Below are 22,793 nucleotides of genomic sequence, written 5' to 3'. Positions count from 1 at the left end.
GGTCGCCCTTCGGTCACTTCTCTGTGAGCACCACGGTCACTGTGCTGAATGAGCTGAGGTCATGCTGCCACTTTGGTTCGAACAAAAACCGCCACCTGGGAGCTGCATATCTTCCAATCACACACCGTGACCCCTGATCAAACAACCTATCACATGCCATAACCCCTAATCAAGCAGACCCTATTGTGGCTGTAATAGAAAAACATGTCAGACAATGATGGTTTTGAATGTCAACATGAAATGGGGGTCAACCAGTAATAACAAAAAAACTCGACATCAAAAAAGGCCGACCAAACATCAGAATGACAGGGTAAGCCATATGCCACAGGCCTGTACACTGCTCAGCCTATATGGCTGCTCAGAGCCACACTAAGAAAGGACAACACATTAGAACAATACAATTATGGAGGCTAAGTCATGCAATATTTTTCTCAATATGTAAACATTACAAATGTTCTTCACAGAAAGCAGTTATTATGGTTCAGGATCTCAGGCACCCATGTCATTTGAAAAGTGAAAACAACAATATGCCTTTAGCAAACTTTATGATCACATTTTTGGAACACAGCCCAATGTCTCCAAGCCTAAGGTACCATGCTGCTGGACATAAACATCAATTTGTATATTTGTACAATCATTGCTTATTTAAGTCATTTATCACATGATCACAATCCGTATGTCTCTGTTTTGTGGTCAGACACTGCACATTTTGGCATTGCTATTTTGTTCTATTCAGTTTAATCCACTGAAGGTAGAAAGTACCCCATTCGTTAAAGTATAAGGGTAAATAATACTGGTTTGTAGTAATTAATAAAGATACATTCTAGTATGAAACATCTCTTTGATCTCAATTTAGTACTTATGGTACAATTATTATTAACCTGCATAATGTAGTTTGAGCTACTTGGCAATGCTTGTGTTTTGCGTCATTACGTCATCAACGTTACCACGTGGTGAGTAGACAGCTTGGGGATGGCTTCCTGTATCGCTTGTAAACACGCGTTCTGAAAACATGGAATATTGTTTATCGTTATCAAAACCTGTTATAGGAAATTACCACAGACGAGGCAGTACACCTCCTAGAGAAAAACACAAGACAAAACGTAACGGGAAAAGAGCAAACTTCTCAAATAACTCAAAATGTTGTTATTTCAGTTACCAGAGGATGTCCTTTACCACATTTTGTCGTATTTGGACTGCAAGTCTTTGACTCGCCTTTCTCAAGTTTGCAAAACAATCAATCATTTTATCAACCGTGACGCAGTATGGAGGGAGATAGCGAAAGAGAGCATAAACACTGGAATAACACGACAAGGAACAGACTTGTAAGACTGGTGATCTTACTGCTTCCGTTTTAGTGTTTACATGTGAGGTTGTATATAATGCCTACGAGACTTTAGTACTATAACCAGTAGACCTATAATTGTACACATTGATGGCAGTACCAGTTGCCTGCTAGGTCGTCATTAACATTTAGTAAAGTGTATTTCTTATCATGAATGGATGATCATGACACAGTTTTGATTCAATTGTTCAGTATTATCCTTTTAATGTTTGCTTGAAACTTGTTTGAGTGTAATGCTTTAAAATCAGTAAACAGTCAATGCCAATCATTTTCTACACACACAGCATTAGTTATGAAGGAAATCTATGCCTACGTATCAGCGTGTTAACAATATCCCAAGATTGTTAGCCATGACTGACTTGGTCCAGTGGTCCCAACATGGCAGTTTGGATGGGAGCCAGCCTGGCAGAACAGTTTCCTCCCTCTCAGCCTCCTCACTCACCACAGAGCCATTCTATACAAACCGTGGGCTGTGTCCTCTGAGATGCAGGCTCAAGCTAGTGTAATTGAACTTGGCCTTCCTACTGAGTGCTATGAGGCTCCACATCGCTCAGCTCTGTGAGAGGAGCAGGCTGTTTCCTGCAGGCTGTGGCCACCCCCTATGGCACTGTGCTCCCCAACACATGTGAATGCATATGCTACTGTTCTGGATGACTGTGTCGCCCACTGAGATGAGACCCTGTCATATCAAACAAGTCTGGCTTACGGAATCACTCGCCCGTTTCCTTTTAGCTTGTTATTCTCTGATGCTTACAAATAACGTTTTTCTTCAAACTTGAACCCTCACACTATTTGATCATCCTCGAAGGAAGGTTATGACTGACAGTTTAGCACTTTAAGTGGTACTTAATCACTCAGATCATTCAAATGATGTTTTGTTTTACAGTTACCCTCATATGCCCCTGAAAGAAAGAGTGAAGGTGTCTCAGAACTGGTGCCACGGGATGTGTAGAAAACATGTCCCCCTCAAATGGAAGATCAAGTGAGTGAGCTTAGACTCCTTTCAACGCATGTTTATGTTGACATGTTGATCTGAAGGTTAGATCCACTGAACAGCATTTTACAAGGATTGACAGATGACATACTAGTGAATAGATTCATATGATTAGATTTGGTTATGTTCTCCCTTTTGGATGAAATAAAACACAAGTCAGTCCAGCCAATTCAGGCTTTGGTATTGACACAAAGAATGTGCCATAAGCACAGTTTTAGAATACAAAATTGTATGAGTACACTTGCCTAATAGACATTTTGGATTATAGTTTTCATAAAATGTGAAATACACTTCACATCCTGATAGTAATCCATAAATCGAATGCTTTGCCAATAAAATAAATCAGTTATGCGTGATCGTCGCATGACCATAAAAAACACGACCAATTATTGTGTTTGGGCCGAACGCAATGATTCGACGACATTCAGACCGAAAACCTTAAATGACAAGTCAAGGTGTGTCATTGCAACTCAGAATCATAGTTTCTCAAAATCGCCATTGTATCGAAACGCTTTTGTGGGAAACATTTAGTGAGTACATAGTTATCCCTACAGCTTGTTGCCATGGATCCAGCTGAGCGATGATGTGCTGTATCTGTCTCAGGCTGCGGACATTGCAGCGTATCCTCTACGACAAGACAGAGGGAAGCTCCTGCGCAAACCAATGGCTGTGTTCTCTGGTCACCAGGACGATGTGTGCCGCTTCGCTGTGACGGACACACACCTCGTGAGTGGGGGAAGGTAAACTGAAAAATGTCACCTAACTGAATGGATGAAAGCATATAGAGAATATGTCAAATATATAAAAAAAAAAACACTTTCAGCTTCAGATTAACTGTATACTTTAATTGTATTTCGTAATGGGCTTTTATGTCTCAGTGATGGGAAGATCCTGGTCCATCACAGGAGAAGTGGTTTCTCTGTGGAGTATTCTGGTCACAACCAGGAGGTGAACTGCCTTGACTGCAGAGGAGGGATGATCATTAGTGGTTCCAGAGACAGGACAGCCAGGGTGAGACAACAGACAAATGTAGTTCTAACACCTCCCTAAAAGCTAATGGTTAGCGTAAGTCTTATTGTTATTACCACTAGCCCATTGGCCATTGTTTAGTGCAGCTTAACATGCCAGCGAATGTGCTTATGTATTTCTATTTATTTATTGTGAACTGCTCATCCAAATAACTTCACACTGCACGTCCTTTGGTCCTGAGCAGTACACTTGGTAAATTTCAATTCCATACTGTACCTGATTCTTGAAATAATTGTGCCACAGACAGAATTCCTGCTTTATAATTAGATGATCCTACGTAAACAGATTCTAAATGTCTAAACTGAAAAACAAAAATGTGATGCAAACAGTCTCCATGCATTGTCCTTAGTGGTATAGCATGTTGGAATATCTAACAGTATTCATATTGGCTTTTTATGTTTTTCTCTAGTTATGGAGCCTGTCTTCCAACTGCCCCAAGTATACAATCCCCTTGTACGACAGGGTGTGGTCCGTGGCCATTAGTCCCACACTGAGGTAAGCAGATCCTAGAACCCAGTCACTGCTATAATAATAAGATATCCACCCCCATTCTCCAAACATACTGTAGATGAATGACCTTTCCTACCATCCTACTGAAGAATAACCTGTAGATGTGAAAGATAAAGAATGGATGAGGGCTTAAAGGGGGGGAAACACAGGATATCACAGCCAAGCAGGGTGGCCATTGGAGCTCTTTTGATTTCTCAGCCATGATCACACCCACACACTAAGTGAGAGAGAGAGACACACACACACACACACGTAATAACACATAGACAGGCACACAAGGCTGTAACCATATCCCTGCTTCGCCACCTGCCCCAGGCCAGACTCAGAGGCAGCTGATCCGTCAGACTGACCTCAGAGCCTGTGAGTGGAAACCCAGAGTTACAGGTGCTGTAGGGAGAGCAGCTCGTTCACGACCTCTCAGAGGGTCGGCTCAATTCATTTTTTGGTACAGTACCACTTTTGGGGGGGTGATCACCCTATATGCTAAGCTAACTGTCAACTAACTATAAAGTAAGCAGTTGTTAGGGTTTTGTGCATCAATCTATTTGTTTCAATGTCCGTTCACTGATCTCATAATGAAGTCTAGGCCGTGGTATTGGGCCATCTGTCGAAGTGAATGATAAAGAACAACAGGTAGAAGAACAGCTATTTTTCCTTTCAAGACGTGGTTTGCTCATATTCATAACCACCTCAAAAGGTCCACGCCATAAACCCCTCCATTTTCTTGTCACACACAGATAGTCCCTCACACACACACACACACACACACACACCTGTTCTACATGGTATACACTTTCCTAACACATCTGACACTCTCCTCAGTGCACACACACACACCAACACTCCTGTCCCCGGTGGCCCAGCCTGTGTGCCCAGATCTGAGAGTACGGCCCGATTATCCACATCATTAATTCTATCCAATTTGCTGGCTGAAATAGCAGCCGCGCCTCAGTCTGCTGCACCCTCATAATGGAGGCTGCTCCTTCCACACACTGACCAACGGGCTGGTTAATTAAAACTCCTCTGGAACGGAGGTGTCAACTAACTGATAAACCTGTAAACCCACCTAGCCCCCTTAAAACAAATCGTCCCTTCAGCCTCGTGAGGTGACGGCAGCCAACGTGGACACAGAGAGAGATGTGATGCAGCCACGGTGATTATGGAAATTCAAATTCATTCATTGGTCTTGACGTATTGCTTTTTTCATTTATCTATAAGAAAACAATTGTGAATTGGCACTGAAAGAAAATGCTTGACGAGAATATATTTCAAAACAGGTTGTCTTTTTTGGCAGTTTTATTCTTTAACTTTCCAATACTGAGGGCATAGAGAGGAGTCTTCAAAACCTGCGGCCTTTCATGGTGAGGATGCTTGTTGTTTAGTGCAGGTTGTTGAAGTCGATGTACATTTGTTGGTCAAAGTTGCATCAAATGGTTTGCCCGTGGTAAATACCTCATAGCTAAATCATCTTCACAGCTGTATGATGTTGGGCACGTCCCAAGCCCTTAAAGGGTCAGTTTGGGACATTTGGTGACTCGGTGAACCACTCTGGAAAAGTTTGTTCAATGTTATTTTAACGGTAGCTGAGAATGACGCAGTGAAGTTGTCATTGTTTATCTACTATGACTTTTTCCTTGTGACTGGGTAAGGGAGAGAGAGGCGCTCCATCTGTTATGAATGCAATTGTCCCTGCGTCACGCTCTAGGAATACAGAGATGAAAGAAGAGGACAGCAGGAGGCTGGTAGGTAGATGGGTGAAAGAACCCCCCCCCCCCCCTTGCTAACAGGGCTTAACACTACAGAGCTGACCTATTGGCCATAATACTTTGATGCTCATGTGGCTATACTGCTGCCATACTGTGTAGTTGCTCTACCACTGGCCAGTAGACCTTTTTAGGATTTAGCAAAGTCTGTAAGTGCGGAATTTTAACTCATCGTTACACTACAAACCGCAGATTCACAGTTTTGACCGAGCACGTAAATATAACGATGTCAAAGCAACATTGATACCTGTAGCACTTTCAGATGGAAAGAAAGGATAGGCAGCAAATGTTTGAAGTTTATTTGTTTCAGTGCAAATATGGTACAAAATACTTCTCAACCTTGCCAATGCTACGCCGCCACCCGCTTGTTCGACCCTCTAGCACTCAAGCTGTGGACACCAAACAGAGCTGCGGCCCCCCTTCTTTCCATGGTCCTCCTCTTCTCTTCCATGGCCTCCCTCAAGTTATCTCACGACCTGATTTACCTCCCTCCTTTCTTTCCATTTCCCTCTGCCTGCTTTCCAGCGAGTGTCATCTCAAGGCCTGTTAGCGTGGCGTATCGTGGCTCATGTGAAATGCCAAGGCCGAGGCACTGGTCCGTGCTGGCCCAGGCCTGCGTGGAGGGAGATTGATCCCAGCAGCAGCCTCTGGCCGTGGCCTTTTCCTCAAGATTGCTTTTCTCCCTCGGATAGACTTTTCCACCACGCCATACGGTGCGATACTGGAGCCCGACCCAAGCATGGCATTGAGGAGGTTTATTGAAATGTGACCGTGACCGCTCCAGAGAAGGGTTCGGTCAGACAGATATAGTTTGGAACGAGGTGGGTGGCTCTGAAAGGTCTGCGTTTGTTTTTACAGCATTGACACTCGCAGAGCAAGTAGTTATACAATCCTTTTAACAATACGAGTGACAAATTGCTTAAAAGGTCATCGTTTACACAATAGCACGGACGGTTACTTTTATCATGGTGTTGACTTGATCAACATTCAATTACAGCTTTGCGTGTCGGTTCGGACTTCTGTAAGTACTGTAGCATTGTGATTGTCATAATAACTATAGATAGATGGTGGAATTTTCATAATATTACGGACCTATGATGAACAACTTGGATTCAAAGGCTTAGCTTGAGTGGGGGTGTGTTGACATGGCCGAATACAGCCCCATCGGTCTGCGTATCTATCTCTGTATTCCTCTCTGTATCACTTTCTCTGTATCTTTGTCTCTCCTTCCCTCTCTCTCTCTCTCTCTCCCCCCATCCCCTCCCCCCCATCCCTCCCACCTCCACTGCTGTCTCTCACCCTTCATCGTCGGCACGGTGTGTTTGGGGGCAGAGCAGAATTAGAAGGAAGCAGGCAGGTGGTTAATGGGTGACTGAGGCGTTTCCTGTGGGGCCGAGAGCCAACAAGACTGAACAGGTCACGTCTGGGCGGCTGGAGCTGCAGTGGCAGGTCACCACTCAGGGAGAGGGAGCGGCGAGTCACGGCTGATATGGTTGCCTGGCATAAGTCACGGCAGCGACTCTCTCTTCCGTTTGCTCCTGGGGTCTCAGAGCTCGCTGGTCGTAGGTTGGGGAGCTGAAGAGAGGGTTTCAGACCAGAGTTTTTCCACACAGCTGTTTTGGAATTGCTCGTTGCTACCGTTGCGTTGACGGGTTATGTGTTTGTAGGTCTGGGTTGTATTTCTTGGGAGAGTCACGAGAGAACTACCTGGGTGCCTGAGGTCTTGAGGGAAGTACTAACTTGTGGAGCTCAGCCAATAGGAGCATAACGAGTCAAGGCCTTGTCCGTGAAGGCCAATTGGACTCTGCTCCAAAGAGCCAATCAGATTGATCCGTTAGTCTGCACTCTGCACACAAAAAAATCCCAGGAGCTCAAAGAGCTTCTTTTTGGGGGGGGGGGGGTGGGGGCTACACTGACCGACTGAAGTAAGGTGGGGGTGTTGTCGTGGAGGGGGGGTGGGGGCTGGTTGAAACCAGTGGAGGGAGAAGCTACCCTGAGGTGAGGTGAGAAAGGGGGGAACCTTTTTGGGTTAGGCTTGTTTTGTGTAGAATTCTTCAAGCACAACTACAAAGATGTAGCAGGGCCCGAGTTGCCTTTGAAAGTTTCCAAAAGAAAATGATTGTTGGATAAACCAGCCCGATTCGCCACTTTCTTACTGCGGAGGGGAGGGGGTGACCTATGACCCCCGGTATCAAAGTACAGACTGACACCCTCCCCCCCTCTCCTCCCCCCTGCTCAACACCGCCACCCCCACACTCCAATTTCACCCCCACTGCTCTGCCCCACTCAACCGCAAGAAAAAGCCTGAAATTCATGTCTTTTTCTTTCGTCTCTGAGGCCGGCCCTGTGGCTCTGGAGTCAAGAATTCAATTAGTTAAAAAAAAAAAAAAAAGGAAGAAAAGAGAGAGCCTGCAACAATGCAGCGATAAGGGTCTGAATGTACGTTCCCACACGTTAAATACAGGGCGCTTTCTCTGGGGCCCACAGAGCCGGAGGACCCACACCACAGGAGGAGAGAATAATCACAGCTCCTCTGAAGCCACTCATTACGCACACTCACACACACACTCACACACCTCACGAGACATTCCTCGCACACCCACCTTACAGACATGCATCCCCGGTGCATGCACACGCACATTCAGATATACAGTACCTCAAACTCTCGCACACCCGAACCTACTTCTATTGCGGACTCATCTTGTATACGCAGAAGCGAGCTTGGGAATTGACATGACCCACATATACACAGAGATACGCACGCACACACATATACACGGCTTTCAAAGCCTCTCATTACAAACTGGCCTCATACAGGTGCTGTAAAGTCTCAGGTCTTAGACTTTTGTATGCAGTATATTACTTCTGTATTTGGGTGACAGGGCTGGAATTTACTAGATTTACTTATTACCCATATTAAAGACAGCAATTTTTTGTGTCGTATTTTTTATGTCAATTTAGGGTGCCTTCAAACAGTGCTGTGGGTGCCTTCAATTAGAATTGTGGATTAATAATGAAAAAGGTTCTCTACAATGTCTCAATATGATGTCAAGTTTATTGAGACATTGTTTCATCACATGTAATTATATATTAGTATTAATATTGTTTGGAGTGACCACTCTGATTGATTGGACTTATTTCACATTTTATGTTGAGTCGATTTGGATCGCAACCAACACGACATCCGCGTGAAATGCCACTAAAACATCCCATTGGTGCCGATGTACTTCCACTACTACTACCATGTTGCTTTCCAGTGGTATTTCCTCAGCCATATGATCCTAATGAACGTGGCTCCCTCTAGACATACAGAGTGAGGGACACAACAGAGTGTCTTATCACTCAAGGGAAGCGCTCCCATACCAGCAGCAAATCCCAATTTACAACCCGTCTGTCGCGCATCACTCTGAACCCTCCTTTCTGAGCCACCAAGCGCAGCCTTCCATTGTTGGGATATATAGCTAGCCATTTTCTTCCCAATCGCGAGTCAGTCTAGCAGTAAGTAATTGCAGTTATTTTTCTCTGTTAGGGAATTCTGGTGTTACGTGTTGGTGGCCCGTTCAGCGTTGGCCTGCTTCGTTCCAGCCGGTTAAGCAGAGAGGCTGTGTGTGTGGAATGTCCCCAGTGCTGTCCCTGTGACCTCAGACAGGAGGGACACAAACAGAAGCCAAAAGGGCCAGGAGGGGGGCGGGAGGGGGTTGGGAAAGGGGAGTGGGGGGGTGGGGGGGCACAAATTTGGGGGGGACAGGCTTTGGAGGCCAGGGGTGGGTGTGTGTGTGTGTGTCAGCGGGGGTCAGCACAAGCCCCCTTGGCCATTGTTCCCCTCCAGGACGATATAAAAGCATCATAACCCTTTGAGCTCAGACATATTTAGAGAGCAGATAAAAGCACTTTTTACAAACTAGATACACGCCGTGCACAAAGCCCAGGGTCAAGCGCAACAAATTAACAACCTCTTTCGGGCTGGAGGGGGGTGGGGGCGGGAGGGGTGGACGGTGGGAGAGGGGGGGAGGCAGGGGGCCAGTGCTGAGCCGCCCCTGGAGTCCAGGGCCATGGCTCCACATTCCCACCGCCTAGCGGCTAGGCCCTAGCCCATAGACGGCTGCTTCTGCAGTTTGGACTATTCTTCTGTAATTGGCTCTAGGGGGCTGAGTTGAGATAAATGCTTGGTGACTTACTTTGTGTTTGTATTCTTCCCAATGGAGGGAAACATCAGGGAGAGCTGCTTGGAATTCTCGCGGTTGCACACAAGTTTAGTCTGCTATTGATGTCCTCGGCCATAGAAAAAGTGAAAGAGTCAAAGTAATTATCCTACACTGTTTTCCCCCTTTTTTATCCAGTCGGCTGGCATTTATAAATGTAAAATAGTTGTTTAAATCCTACAAATATGAAGATATAATAGTATTAAAAAACGAAATCATATTTATATTCTGTAATGGAATAGGGTATTTTAGTCGTGGGTTAATTCATGTTGAACCTTTAAAAGATTCCAGCAAACTCCTTCTTTAGTACAGCAGTCATCGACACTGTGTTCTGGTCAGACATAGGGAATTTGTGCAGTGGACTAGCGATGCAAGCCAAATGCTGTAGCCACAAACACACACAAACTCAGAATGTGCAGTTCCAACTCAAGGTTTGACACCAAAGAATACCAGTGAACTTCCGTTGTGGTAGGATGGACATATCATTAGAACACCAATGGCGGAAGCAGAGACCAGAGACCGTTTAAACACAGCTCCCTCAGGAGGGACAGAGGCAGTTTGCTCTCTTATGTCAAGATGACTTCTTCAAATATATGTATGAGGAGAAAGGTAAAGAAACAAACGAATTGTCCAAAAGTATGACTCCATCCTAAATGCTTTGTTAAAGTATACCTTTTTTAATCCCAAGCTATTTTTCACTATCTCCAAAACGAGGTATATCAAGATTGTGTGATGATATAACTGCAGGAACCACAGAAGAAAAGGCCAAGAAAATACTACTGATACCACTATATCCTTATAAATGGTCATCTAAATGTGTCTAATATGTGGGTTTCGACAGAGTGAATGTGGAACATGCTTGTTTGGAGGTCTGGCTCTCAGACTGGGAGCAGGGACTGGAGTGTTTGTGGTGGTCTTGGGAACGTGTGGTGCGCCCTGTGCGGTCAGCTTGTTGATTGGAAGCTAACAATGTTGGTACTGTTGGGCTCATCTCCCAGCAGGAACTCACTGTGTGTGTGTGTGTTTGTGTGTGGGTGTGTGTTTGTGCGTTTTGCACTTGTCTGCACTGCCCGTGTGTGTGAACGTGCGAGACTGTGTTTATTTGTGCGTGCACTTGCCTATGCTTTTGTGTGTGTGGATGTGTCTGCTTATCTGTGTGTGTACTCTTTACTAGGTGTGTGTGTGAGTGTGTGTGTGTGCGCGCGTGTGTGCATGTGCGTACGTGTGTGTGTGTCAGTTTGGCCGCGTTCCCAGCGGGGTCTGAGTTAGTTTGTGTGACCCTGCCACACAGGCCCTTAGATAATGCAGCCAGCTGATGAGGTTACCCAAACGGCAGCACAGGCTCAGCATGCTACTAATGATGAGAGGAGAGGAGCGGACCGTGGAGGGAACGGGAGGGGGGTGCGGGAAGGGGGGGGAGGGGGGGAGGGGGGGGGGGGCGTGGGGGGTCACAGTGGAGAAGGGGGTACCAGGATTCTCAAGAGAGGTGATTGGGACGAGCGAGTTGGGGTGGAGGGGGGGGGGGGGGGGGGGGGCACCTGTCCCACATAAGGCGAGAGGGGGCTCTGACCTTAGCAGCTATGATATCAGTACGCCAGTCTGACCCCAGATCAGGCCTTAGTGCTGAATGAAGGTCGTAGGGAAGGAGTGGGGGCAGAGGCTGTTTATTCATTGTATGTGCCCCCCCCCCCCAAGGCAGGGCCCAGTGAGGGGTGAGTAATGTGAGTAATGGAGAGTAATAAGGGGCCAGGGAGCGAGTGTGTGACCTTAACCCTATTGTATCCTGTGTCAGCGAGGGTCGAAGGTTGAGACCGACGCTCATACTCGCCCGGGGGCTCCCCATGTCCCCCGTCCCCCCCCCGCCCCACCTCCCCCTGAACAGGCCGACGGGGCCCACATGAGTTTACCCAACACTAATTAACAGGGGGGCCAGAGCCGTCACTAACGGGCACCGCACTTCACTCCAGCCCTGACAGCTGCCCCCTGGGCCTCGGTTTGACGTGTCTGTCCCAGCCCCCTCTCCTCCAACACACACCCACGCTCACGCACTAGCCCGCACCTCCACCGACCCCCCCTCACCCTGTCCCAACGCCAACAGGCCACAAAGGGTTTCCACCACCAGAAGCGGGTTGATTGGTTCCCTAGACGCTTTTTCCCTCTTTTTCCCTTTCCTTTTTTTTGGCTTCGCCCCTCCTCCTCTCCACGAGCTCTCTTCCCACGTTCGGGATCATTCGGGCAAAGATTGTCTTTCCCTCCACGCCGGGCCTTTCCCGCTGTGCCTCCGAGCCCCACTACGACGACGTTGATCGCCCCAGCCAGGAAGTGCTGTGCACCTAAACAGCACTTCCTCTTGGAACCCTTCCCTGGTAGCCACAGAGCCGAACGCGCCTGTGGTAACACCGCTCCTGGGACGCTGGGATTCCCCAGAGCATTTGAAAACCCAACGTTTGGGTGAGATGAGTGAGGAGGATAAAGAGGGACAATAGAGAAGGGTAAGATGTGCCTGGGGGCTCCTGCCGCTCCTGGGCCACCCTATGAGGGCTCTCAACCCCAGCAGGGGTCAATTGTTTGTTTCCCTCCTGTCAGTTGAAATGAGGCCGCCAGAGGATGGCCGAGGAGTGTCTGCTGCCGCTGCTCTGCCTGTGGGAGAACGGACAGTGCTGTTTGGCTCACCTAGCCCTGACGTTTGTTACCGTGTGTGTGTGTGTGTGTTTCTGTATGTGTCTCGATGTGAATGGCGGACCTCCCCTCTGTCAGTCAAACCTCCAGGAGTCCCTAAGCTCTGAGATCTGGGCAGGGCCCGGCCCGAGCCCCCCCACCGGCACGCACCCCTGGCCGCCGCCACACCCTCTACACAGACCCTGCTGCACCCCTCACCCCCCTCCTAGCCCACTCCTCCCCTCTCCTTTCACCCCCTCCCCCCCTCCTCCTCCTCCCCGGGCCTATACATCGCCATGCATACCTAGACCTCTAATTCCGACCTGTCACTCGAATCAAACGATCACAAGTGTTTTAGTTTCTCCCCTGCACCCTCCCCCCCCCCCCCCCCCCCCCTCTCTTCTGTCGCCTGCAAAACAATGAATGTGTGTTAGGCTGAGGGGTTGCTGAGCGTGTGTCATTCTGTGGCTGCCTCTCCTGAACGTTCCTCTTCTTATTTCAAATGTTTTGTCTCGTGTTGTTGTTGTTTTTTTGAACGCAGCTCCTTCGTGACGGGCACGGCTTGCTGTGAGAACTTTGCGCCGCTGAGGATCTGGGATGTGGAGAGGTGAGACACGCGCGCACGCTACACTTCACCACCCTTCACTGTGCTCTAAACAAGCTAAGCTAACTGTGCACTCTATACAGAATATACAAAACACCAATACACAAAAACAATTACTATACGGCAAAGGATTTAAGCCCACCACACACACCCTGTCACTGACTATCAAGTTTCACTCATGGCACTTAACACACACTTGCTCCCTGGCCCCTTATTACCAACTGACAGAAACGAAACGCTCCAACTTTTATCTCCCCCCTCTCACACACACGCACGCACACATACACACACGCAAACACACCTGTGTAACCAATCACAAAGCAACGAAAGTGTGGAAACGAGCGATAATGATAGTCGTGGTTTCATCATGTGTCTTTCTCCGAAGAAGCCGCCCTTTCTGAGTGGTGGAGAAGTTCAAAGGGGGCCTGGGTGGGTGAATTCCTGGCCTCCTCTGAAAGACAGAGGCTTAAATCTGATACATCCATGACAAGTCGCTGTAATTCCCAGCTTTACCTGCCCTGAATTTAAACACCCCTGACACGTTTGTGTCACGGCCAGAGACAGAATGGGGCTTCCTGCCTCTAAATGAGATGGAAATTTGAGCTGAGGAGAAAGAGTGGAAGAGAGAGAGAGTGGGGGAGAGAGAGAGTGGGGGAGAGAGAGAGTGGAGGAGAGAGAGAGTGGGGGAGAGAGAGAGTGGGGGAGAGAGAGGGAGAGGGGTTATTGGTGAGTTGCAGGTGTTTGGCAAATTGACAGGGTTACAAGGTTCTTTTTTCGTATGGTATCCGTTTCCTCAAGAAGACTGTTGTCTAGGTTCAGGTGTAGAGTTAGAAGTCTCGTTAGGTCGGGCTCAGGTAACAGGACTTAAGTCCATGTCGAATGGCACATTGTAAGACCAGCTGGCCATGGAACGATGGACTAACTAACATCTGTGTTGTCCTGCCTTGTCTGTCCCATGCTGACTCACTGACTCAACACAGGGCGGTCTGGGGGGGGTAGAGGGGGCTGAACATGTCTTCCCTGTCACATATGCACTTCTCCAGAGCCCGACAAATATCCACACACACATGCAGCAACCAGAATGAACCCTCACAACCCTGTGCATGAGGGCAACCACAAGTCCAAAGTGATAGCCCACACATCCGAACCAAAACATCATAAAGTAGTTTCACCTGCACCAGAGATCACCGCCCTCGAAACAGCTGCTACATCACACAGTCTGGATCTGAGAAGACGTGTCATAACAACACTTATCATATCCAGTGAGCATTTGTGATTTGTCATCCATCGCATAATGGAAAACAGTGGCACATTGCAGAGAACATCCAGACATGCCACACACCGGAATGCGTCGAGCGTCGAGCTGAAGATTTGTGTTAGAACAAGGAGAAGGTTCACGAAGGGCAACGAAGAGGGGGACGGATCGAGACACGGAGACGGACGGAGGTGTAGACGTTGAGGGAAGGATAGGGAACTTGGATCAGATGGAAGACGAACGGGGTGTTTCTCCGGGACAAGGTCCGAAGTCGTCGATTTTCCGCCAACTGCTCGTCCGTCACCAGTGAGAGGGTCGAGAGACTGCACAGGCCGCAGTGCACATTCTAATAAATGTGCCACCATTCTAGCCCATTCCCATTAGAAATCACTTGCTCTTTGTTGACCCTTTTAAGTGTTGCCATGCAAGTCAAAAACCTCCCCACTTACCCCAGGGGAGGGGGGGGGGGGTGGGGTGGGGGGGGCGACGCGATAGAACTCTCAACCCATTCACCCATTGTGACTCCGATTTTAATTTAATTTAACACATTTCTATCCTCCCCTCCGTCGCAATTAATTCTGTGTCTCTTTTGCTTCATCTCTGTGGCGCACAAAGAGCCTATGATCGACCATACAGAGGAGGATCCCACACAAGTGGCGCCTTTCCATGTGGCACCCCGACTTTTCTTCACGCCCGCCTTTGCTCACGGCTAAACAGAAGAAGAAGAAGAAGAAAAAAAGCATCAAAGAAAATCCCAAGCCGTCGCTCCCGAGATTCCCGTCAAAAGGAAGTCCCCCCTCTTTAAACACAATCGCCGGGCGGATTCCTGGCATTCCGCCGCTGAAAGGGACGGGGTTAAATGTCTGCGTCGTGGAGGTCGTTCTGTCATACAAATTGCTGCCGTATTGTTGTTTTGTTTTGTTTTTCCGCGACAACTCGTGTGACATTTAAAGGTGGGCATTGTCGGGGACCCCACCACCCCCCCCACCACCCCCCCCTCCCCAGCCCCCTCAACCTCCCAAACACACCCAAACACACACACACACACATTCCTTGCCCGCTGTCTTGTGCCCCTGTGGCTGGGTCTTGAGGGTAAATTGGGTGGACGTGCAGCGGGGTTGCAGCGTGGCTCCCGTCTGTTTGTTTTAGCGGATGAAAACCCCAGCAGGGCTCTTTCTCTACCTGTCTGACGGCCTTTCACCGGAGGGCCTGTTTCCCAGCGCCTCCCCGGGCCCCTGGGTTAGACTCCAGACTTCACCTTACAAGAGCCACGCAGCCCCCCCCCCCCCTGCTACATAAGGGAAGAAAAAACACCCTGCTTTTCTATAGGCCCCCCCAATAACAACGAAGAGAATGCCCCTTAGCTTCTTTTTTTTTGAGGGGGGGGGGGGGGAGTCCGTCAATTCATTAATGGTCCTTTTCTCTGTGTGTATGTGTGTGTGTGTGTGTGGCCTTAAAGCCAACCTGACTCCTGCAGTGAGACCAGACAGGCTTAAATCAGGACTTACACCCTCTGTGTCACACAGTCAGCAGCCTCTCATAACAATCAGTAAGTCTCTCCCCCCCAGGGCACACTGTCTACCCTCCCTCCCAAACAGCAGGGTTGGGGTCCAATTCAGCACTGAACAGGGTCTCGATAGAAAAAGTGTAGAGCCATTAAAAGGGTTTCAAATCTATTTATGTATTCCATTCGATTTGACTGTCACCGGTCTGGGCCATTCTTCTGTCCTAGCCGGACACCGATAAAAGTCTTGAAATGTTCCTCGACCGGACACAGCGGTGCTCTGTGGTCGTGGTGGTGTCACGGAACATTTGTGTCCTCCGAAGGAAGGACCCCCCTCCACCTTCCTCTGGCTCCTCTCTGTTCCTCCTCTGGGCTATACGGCCCGTGAGATGCGTTTGGCAGATTGACCGTGCACCCAGTGTCCCTTTCTTGTCTTTCGCCGACCTTTCGACTCCGGCGTGTGCGTTTGTTAGACAAACATTGGAGGCATCACCCGTTAAGGCATGCCGTGACAGAAAGCAGCCTTTAGAAATGCATTAGCTAACTTGTAATAGCCCGTACCTGTTGTTTATGGCTCTTCCACTCCATGGAGCGAAGTCAATCAATAGCTCCCCTCAGCCTGCTTGTCCAACTCTTGTATTCCTAAGAATGTTGGTAGCCCTGGTACAGAAAGAGCGCTCACATGAAACATATTTCAATTCATCTTTGAAACATTTGCCAAGTCTCCACCCAATGTACGACAGTTAAAAAAATGGGAATTCCTATCATGTTCTTTTGGCTTCCAAACATTCTTTGACGAGCGCCCTGTTGTCATAGAAGTCCATGCAGGTTTGAAGCATCGAACGCCGACGAGCGTTCATATGCTGGCGTTGTCGAGGACAAGACGCCCCGGATACGTAATTGCGCTGACTCATGTAGCACGACCGTCTACGGAGCGGACCACGTGACGGTTTATATGGGGGGGGCCTGGCTCGGGGGGCCTGGCTCGGGGGGCCCGGCTCAGGGGGCCCGGCTTCGGTATGAGACGATGGTATGAACCCAGACATGCGATGGTCAGAACGCACCGCAGCAGCTCTCTCTCTCTCGCTTGCAGATACAGTCATTTTGACAGATTACACGGCTACGCACCCATCCTGTAATCTTGTGCGGCCTCATAAAAGGTGACCTAACAATTTGAGAATCCCTGCTGTTTTTCGCAGCTCGCTATCCCATCGCTACAGTGCTATTACTGGCTTTAAGATCCCCCGGCAGATGTCAAGAGGGCTTTTATGGACCTGGCGCTTGCTTCGTGGTTTTGCTCTGGTCTGTTTTGGATGTTTGGAGAGCCAGTGAAAGAAACCTGGTGACGGTGGCGTTTTTTCTTTTGTGTTGTCTTTTTTTTTTACCCGCTCTGTTTGTCCGAGTAGTGATTTTGGAGCCCAGTTATGAATTGATTATCTCCTTTAAGGGTGGAGCCGGGGAGCTAGGATCTCAACAAGACACCCCTATTGAGTTCTCAATAAGACGGCCCTGGCCTTTCGTGCTGGCTGGGGTTTGCTTTGTGTGGCATGCATTAAGCTTTTGGTTTTAGCCCTGAGGAGAAAATGAGAGGTTGCTGCCCCACACAGACCTGGACAGAGAGCCTCATCACGGACTCCCTATTGGCCAAGGCTTAGTCATGAGACCCCGGCGCTGAGAAAGCTCTCATCCAATAAGACGCCCCGTGGGGAAAGCCCTCGTCCAATAAGATTGCCCCCTGGGGTTAGGCTGGGGGGATTACTAGGCCGGCCCTGGGGTTTTTCGAATCGGGGGGGGGAGTGTGTGTGTGTGTGTGTGTGGGGGGGGGGGGGCACGAGTCGATGGGGTGGGGTGTTTGGTCGCTAAGGCCAGCGGCCTCCTTTAAATGGTTGCTATGGGGCAGGTATCAAAGGTCTGCAAGTTGCACACAGTCACGGTCATGGAGGAATTAAAGTGCAACAAAGAGACAGTTATTCTGCAATAATCTGCCCTGCCGAGTTAGAGTTATTCTCCAATAATCAGCCCAGGGAACAGGGCTCTGTGATCACAAGAGCATGGCACATAAACACACACACACACACACACCTTCCCTTAAATAGATTCACACTTTTCCACACAAACGAAGCCATCGTTCAGTAGCACACACGTTTTCTCCTGAGACAAACTCTCACACACACACACACACACACACACACACACACACACACACACACACACACACACACACACACACACACACACACACACACACACACACACACATACTTACATCCCTAATGGTGTTGTACCACGGGGGAACCCTGTAATCTGTCTTAAAGCCCACTCCTTTAGATACAGAGCTGTTTACTTGGATCTGCCCAGGGTGGTCTAGTCTAGTGGAACCAATACGACATGGGAACAAACGGATTGATAGAGACCCTTTAATTACAAGAAGATGTGCTCGCGCGCACGTACACACACAGATACACACAAGGACCACACTATCACAATCCGAACATCTGACTCAGTCCCTCTCATGCATTTTCGATGTGAAAACGGGATCAACTCACACAAAGGCCTTTGAAACAGGTGAAATGCTGTTTCAGATGTGAAAGACACACCGTACATCAATGAGTAAAGAGGCTCATTGGTTATGCAAGGTTGCTGAAGGGGTGTAAGCATATCCTTCACATCCTCGCTCGGCAGCACCAGGGCTTCCTGTATTGGACAGATTAGTAGTGGGCTGAGGGTATACAGTTAAAAAGCAGGTGACACAACTGAGAACGGGGTAGTTCCTGCTCCACGGGCTTCCCCTTCCCTGAACTGTCAATCTCTCCTCTCTCTTCCCTCCTCCTGCTATCTGCCTCGTCCTGCCTCGACTCTTCTTCACACTCTCTCTCTCTCTCTCTCTCTCTCTCTCATTCCTTCTCTCTCCCTCCCTCGTTCTCCCTGCCCCCCCCCCTCTCTCTCTCCCCCTCTCTCTCCCTCTCTCCCAGGTGTGAGTGTGTGTGTTGCTTGGGCTCAGAGTTCCGGCGGGGCGCAGGTGTGCTGGACATGGTGTACGAGTCCCCCTTCCAGCTGCTCACCTGCGGCTACGACACCTACATCCGCTCCTGGGACCTCCGCCTCAGCCCCAGGTACGCCGCTGGCCGTCTGTCTGACTTTAGATAGGGCTGTCTGTCTGTATGTCTGTCTGTCTGTCTTTTGGGTGGTCCTTCTGTCTGTCTGTCTTTGGGGTTGTCTGTCTGCTCAACTTTGGGGTGGCCTCCATGCCTGTCTGCCTGTCTGTCTGTCTGTCTGCCTGTCTGGCCGTCTTCATAGCACCTATGTGCTCCAAAGCAGACCTCCCCCTGCCCACACATACACACTCTTTCTATCTGTCTCACAGACACACACACACACACTTTCACACACACATTCATAGACACACTGCCCGTTCTTCCAAGAGTGCTGGTGGGACTGGGCGGTGGCCCCATATTACAGACCAACAAATATCTGCAACAACCAGACATGGTCCAGTGAGAGGAGACTGCAAGTGGGGGAGGTGGCATGCATTTTGTGTTGGTTAGGTATATTGGGGAGGTTGGGGGGGCATTCAAGTATCACAAATCAGATCTGATTGGCAAATGGCCCTGGGGAGTTATGAGAGGGTGGGGGCTGGGTGGATGAAGGGTGAGGGTTCCTCTTTAGACATGAATAATTGAGCCCCCAAGAGGCTCCCCCAGGACAGGGAAGTGGGACCGCTTGTCTGCAAGAGGGGCTTCAGCCCACCAAAATAAAATACAAGAAAGAAAGCAATTGAGAGTGAGACGCCATGAGTGTTACTGACCAGGGTGAGACACAATCTCTCTCTCTTCCTCGTTCCCAATCTGTCCCTGGGTCTCGACCCTTTGTTCTCCCAGCTGTCACCTTACCAGCCACAGTTTTGACCAATCATATGTCTGAGAGATGGTGAACACAACAATAATAACAGACTATATTTTACATTGTGTGTGTGTGTGTGACTCCAGCAATCTCTGCTGCCCTGCTGTCTGCCCCTACTCTCAGCTCCATCACTTATTGATGAAGCCTCTAATGGAGAATCGATCTCTATTGGCAGAGTCCCTAGAATATTCCCCCCACCACCGCCACCTCCAACCCCCCCACCACCGTCACCTTCTACCCCCCACCACTTCACCTCCTACCCGCCCACCACCATCACCTCCAACCACCGCCACCTCCAACCCCTACCCCCAACCACATCACCTCCTTACCCCAACAACATTACCTCCTACCCCCCACCACCGCCACCTCCTACCCCCCACCAGATCACCTCCTACCCCCCCACCACCGCCACTTCCTACCCCCCACCACATTACCTCACACCCCCCACCACTGTCACCTCCTACCCCCCCCACCACCGCCACCTCCTACCCCCCACCACATCACCTCCTACCCCCCACCACATCACCTCATACCCCCCACCACTGCCACCTTCTACCCCCCACCACATCACTTCTTACCCCCCACCACCATCACCTCCAGCCCCTCTCCACCGTCACCTCCTACCACATCCACCAAATATGATATCGATAGCAATTTGTTTCAGATGACTGTTGGGTGTCTTCAAACTTTGGTTTTTCAGCTGTGGATGTTGGATGAGGGAAACCAATATGATGTGTATCCCTTGAAGTGGTGCTATCTCTTAATCTCCCAACAGGAAGTGTGTCATGGAGTGGGAGGAGCCTCATGACAGTGCCCTATACTGCATCCAGACTGACGGCAATCACATGATCGCCAGTGGCTCCTCCTACTATGGCGTTGTTCGACTGTGGGACAATCGGCAGACCCGCTGCTTGCAGGTGTGTGTCAAAGTTCGGCAACATCGGGCAACATTCCCTTCAAAACGTAACCGAATGACCCCTCCCGTCACCTGCATGTGAATGTGTACGGGTGCAAAGAAGGTCATAAGATACAACATGCTACAATATGCCGCTTTCTTCTTCTTCTCCAGTCGTTTCAGCTGACCTCGGCCGTGAGCAGTCCGGTGTACTGCCTCCGCTTCAACTCCTCCCACCTGTACGTGGCCCTGGCCACCGCGCTCCACGCACTCGACTTCAGACACGGGAGCCAGCCGTGCAGATGACACACACCGCCCCTCGCCCCCCGCCCCTCGCCCCGCCACAATAAAGTATTTACTTTGACAATGCACGTCTCCCTTTGTTGAAACGAGAGTTTGCGTTCGAGACCCGACGTGGTGATTTTAACGTATGCATGTTCAGCAGAATTCCTCAGGTGATGCAGATGGGACACGGCGTTCTGCGATACGCAGGTGAGAACAGGCGGGGATTCCGTTCGTAGTCTGTCTGGTATCTAAAGCTCCAGTGTTGCTTCCGTGACAGGTTTGAGTTTCATTATCACGTTGAGTCACTGGAGAATACATTGACTCCCACACAGTTGACCCCCCCCCCCCCCAACATTCAATGATACCCTTACACGTACCTATAGAAATGGCTTTGCCAGGGCAACACAGCTCATGGACTTCGGAGCAAGCGTCAACCTGCTGTTTTAAGGTCTAATCCATTGGCCTTGAGGCTGAACACACACACAGGTACGCACACACACACACACAGGTACGCACACACACACACACTCACGTACACACTCGTATTCAGACTCTGACACGCATACGCACCTTGCCTAAACCCCTGGATGAAACTACAGAGGAACACACAGGGTGCATATCCCACCGCGCTCTGAGTAGCTGAGGATCTGCCAGGATGCTTTGAAGGGATCAAGCCACATTAGCCCACAATAACCTCACGTCTCTGTGGAAACCATGTTTGGGTTTACATCCATTTGACCCCCTCTACCTGAGATCAGACGCGTTCGGGGGATTAGCGCGGGTGACCTGTAAATCCACCCGTGACAATATGAGGATCCATTTGACGGACACAGATCAAAATATACACACACACGCACGCGCACATCTGGCATATCAAAGTTATTGAACTATATACAATCCCCTTGTACTGTACACCTGGTACTGGACATGTCTGAGCAGGGACAAGTTGTAGTTCTCCCATGTCATTTTGTTGTGTGTGTGCGAGAGACCCTTCCTGCCGGCCATTAATGGCATATATTAGATCATATGCGACACGAGGCTCTCCATTAGCTAATATGCCAATGGGAGATAAGAGCAATGGCCAGGCAGCGTGCAGATATTGCACAACCATGCAGGAGATGTGGCCCCCTGGGGCCCCACAGGGTTGAATTAATCATAGGGACCCAGGGAGGGGCACCAGGCATGCTGAGTGGCTGGCCAGGCCTAGGTTTTGTTGTCGGACATGCTGTGTGGCCGGGTGGGAATCAGATAGGACACTGTAGGACACTGTGGTCTGGGTTGTGTGGTTGACACTCAGTTTGATGTAGGATGATGATGATGATGGGGAAATGATGGGAAATTCAGAAAGACCACTGTGTGACACTGGAAGAAGACGTCTACTAATAATCGAATCATCGAAACGTATTCCTTGACGAGAAGAATACGTTTGCGTTCGAAAGGTGGTGTTTGATGGGGATTTGGATGATGATGGTGCTGAAGCTTCCACAGGCCCGAGTGTCAAAACCACAAGTCTTTGTATCGGTGACACAGTGCTCCTGTCACGGGCCCTGTCACAAGGTCACCAGTGACCCTCATCCTTCCTGCTACCACACACACACACACTTCTACCCCTCCCTTCTGAAAACAAGGTTGAAATGAAGACCTCCTGCTGGGACAGTGGTGAGGGGGGGGGGGGGGTGTAGCTGGGGGTCGCAGGAAGGGTATTTGCGGTTTACCTCCCACACCTAAAGAAACCTCACTGAGACACATCACACACAGACGGGAAAGGGGTTTCTGGAATGCATTTGCTCTTGAAGGAGTCAGCGGGTGCGACATTCTCCCACACACACACATGCACAGTAATTGTATC

General features: G+C 49.3%; 1 protein-coding gene across 3 annotated transcripts; it reads left to right on the top strand.

Moving 5' to 3' along the window:
• Nucleotides 1–951: 951 nt before the first annotated feature.
• fbxw4 (F-box and WD repeat domain containing 4) lies at nt 952–21,028 on the top strand. Of its 3 annotated transcripts, none has more exons than XM_047029726.1 (9): nt 952–1,325; nt 2,232–2,327; nt 2,943–3,079; nt 3,218–3,350; nt 3,778–3,863; nt 13,043–13,108; nt 18,837–18,977; nt 20,540–20,681; nt 20,834–21,028. In XM_047029726.1, exons 2-9 carry the CDS (start codon nt 2,316–2,318, stop codon nt 20,963–20,965), a joined length of 849 nt encoding a protein of 282 aa, XP_046885682.1. In that variant the 5' UTR covers nt 952–1,325; nt 2,232–2,315; the 3' UTR covers nt 20,966–21,028. The 3 variants fall into 3 exon arrangements, with proteins under 3 accessions (XP_046885682.1, XP_046885680.1, XP_046885681.1); XM_047029724.1 differs by having other exon boundaries at nt 2,894–3,079; nt 20,834–21,024; XM_047029725.1 differs by lacking the exons at nt 18,837–18,977; nt 20,540–20,681; nt 20,834–21,028 and adding an exon at nt 14,976–17,648 and having other exon boundaries at nt 2,894–3,079.
• The last annotated feature ends 1,765 nt before the right edge of the window (nt 21,029–22,793 follow it).

This window comes from Hypomesus transpacificus, chromosome 11 (genome assembly GCF_021917145.1).
Source record: "Hypomesus transpacificus isolate Combined female chromosome 11, fHypTra1, whole genome shotgun sequence".
NCBI classification, from domain to species: domain Eukaryota; kingdom Metazoa; phylum Chordata; class Actinopteri; order Osmeriformes; family Osmeridae; genus Hypomesus; species Hypomesus transpacificus.
Note: the sequence above shows the minus strand (reverse complement) of the source record. Positions and strands in the feature narration are given on the sequence as shown.

Excerpts from the sequence above, each read along its gene's own strand:
- fbxw4 (XM_047029724.1), top strand. The coding sequence starts at position 1,141 with ATGTTGTTATTTCAGTTACCAGAGGATGTCCTTTACCACATTTTGTCG. Across the intron at positions 2,328-2,893 it reads CCCCTCAAATGGAAGATCAA|CTTGTTGCCATGGATCCAGC; the intron begins GTGAGTGAGCTT and ends TTATCCCTACAG. Across the intron at positions 3,864-13,042 it reads GCCATTAGTCCCACACTGAG|CTCCTTCGTGACGGGCACGG; the intron begins GTAAGCAGATCC and ends TTTTGAACGCAG.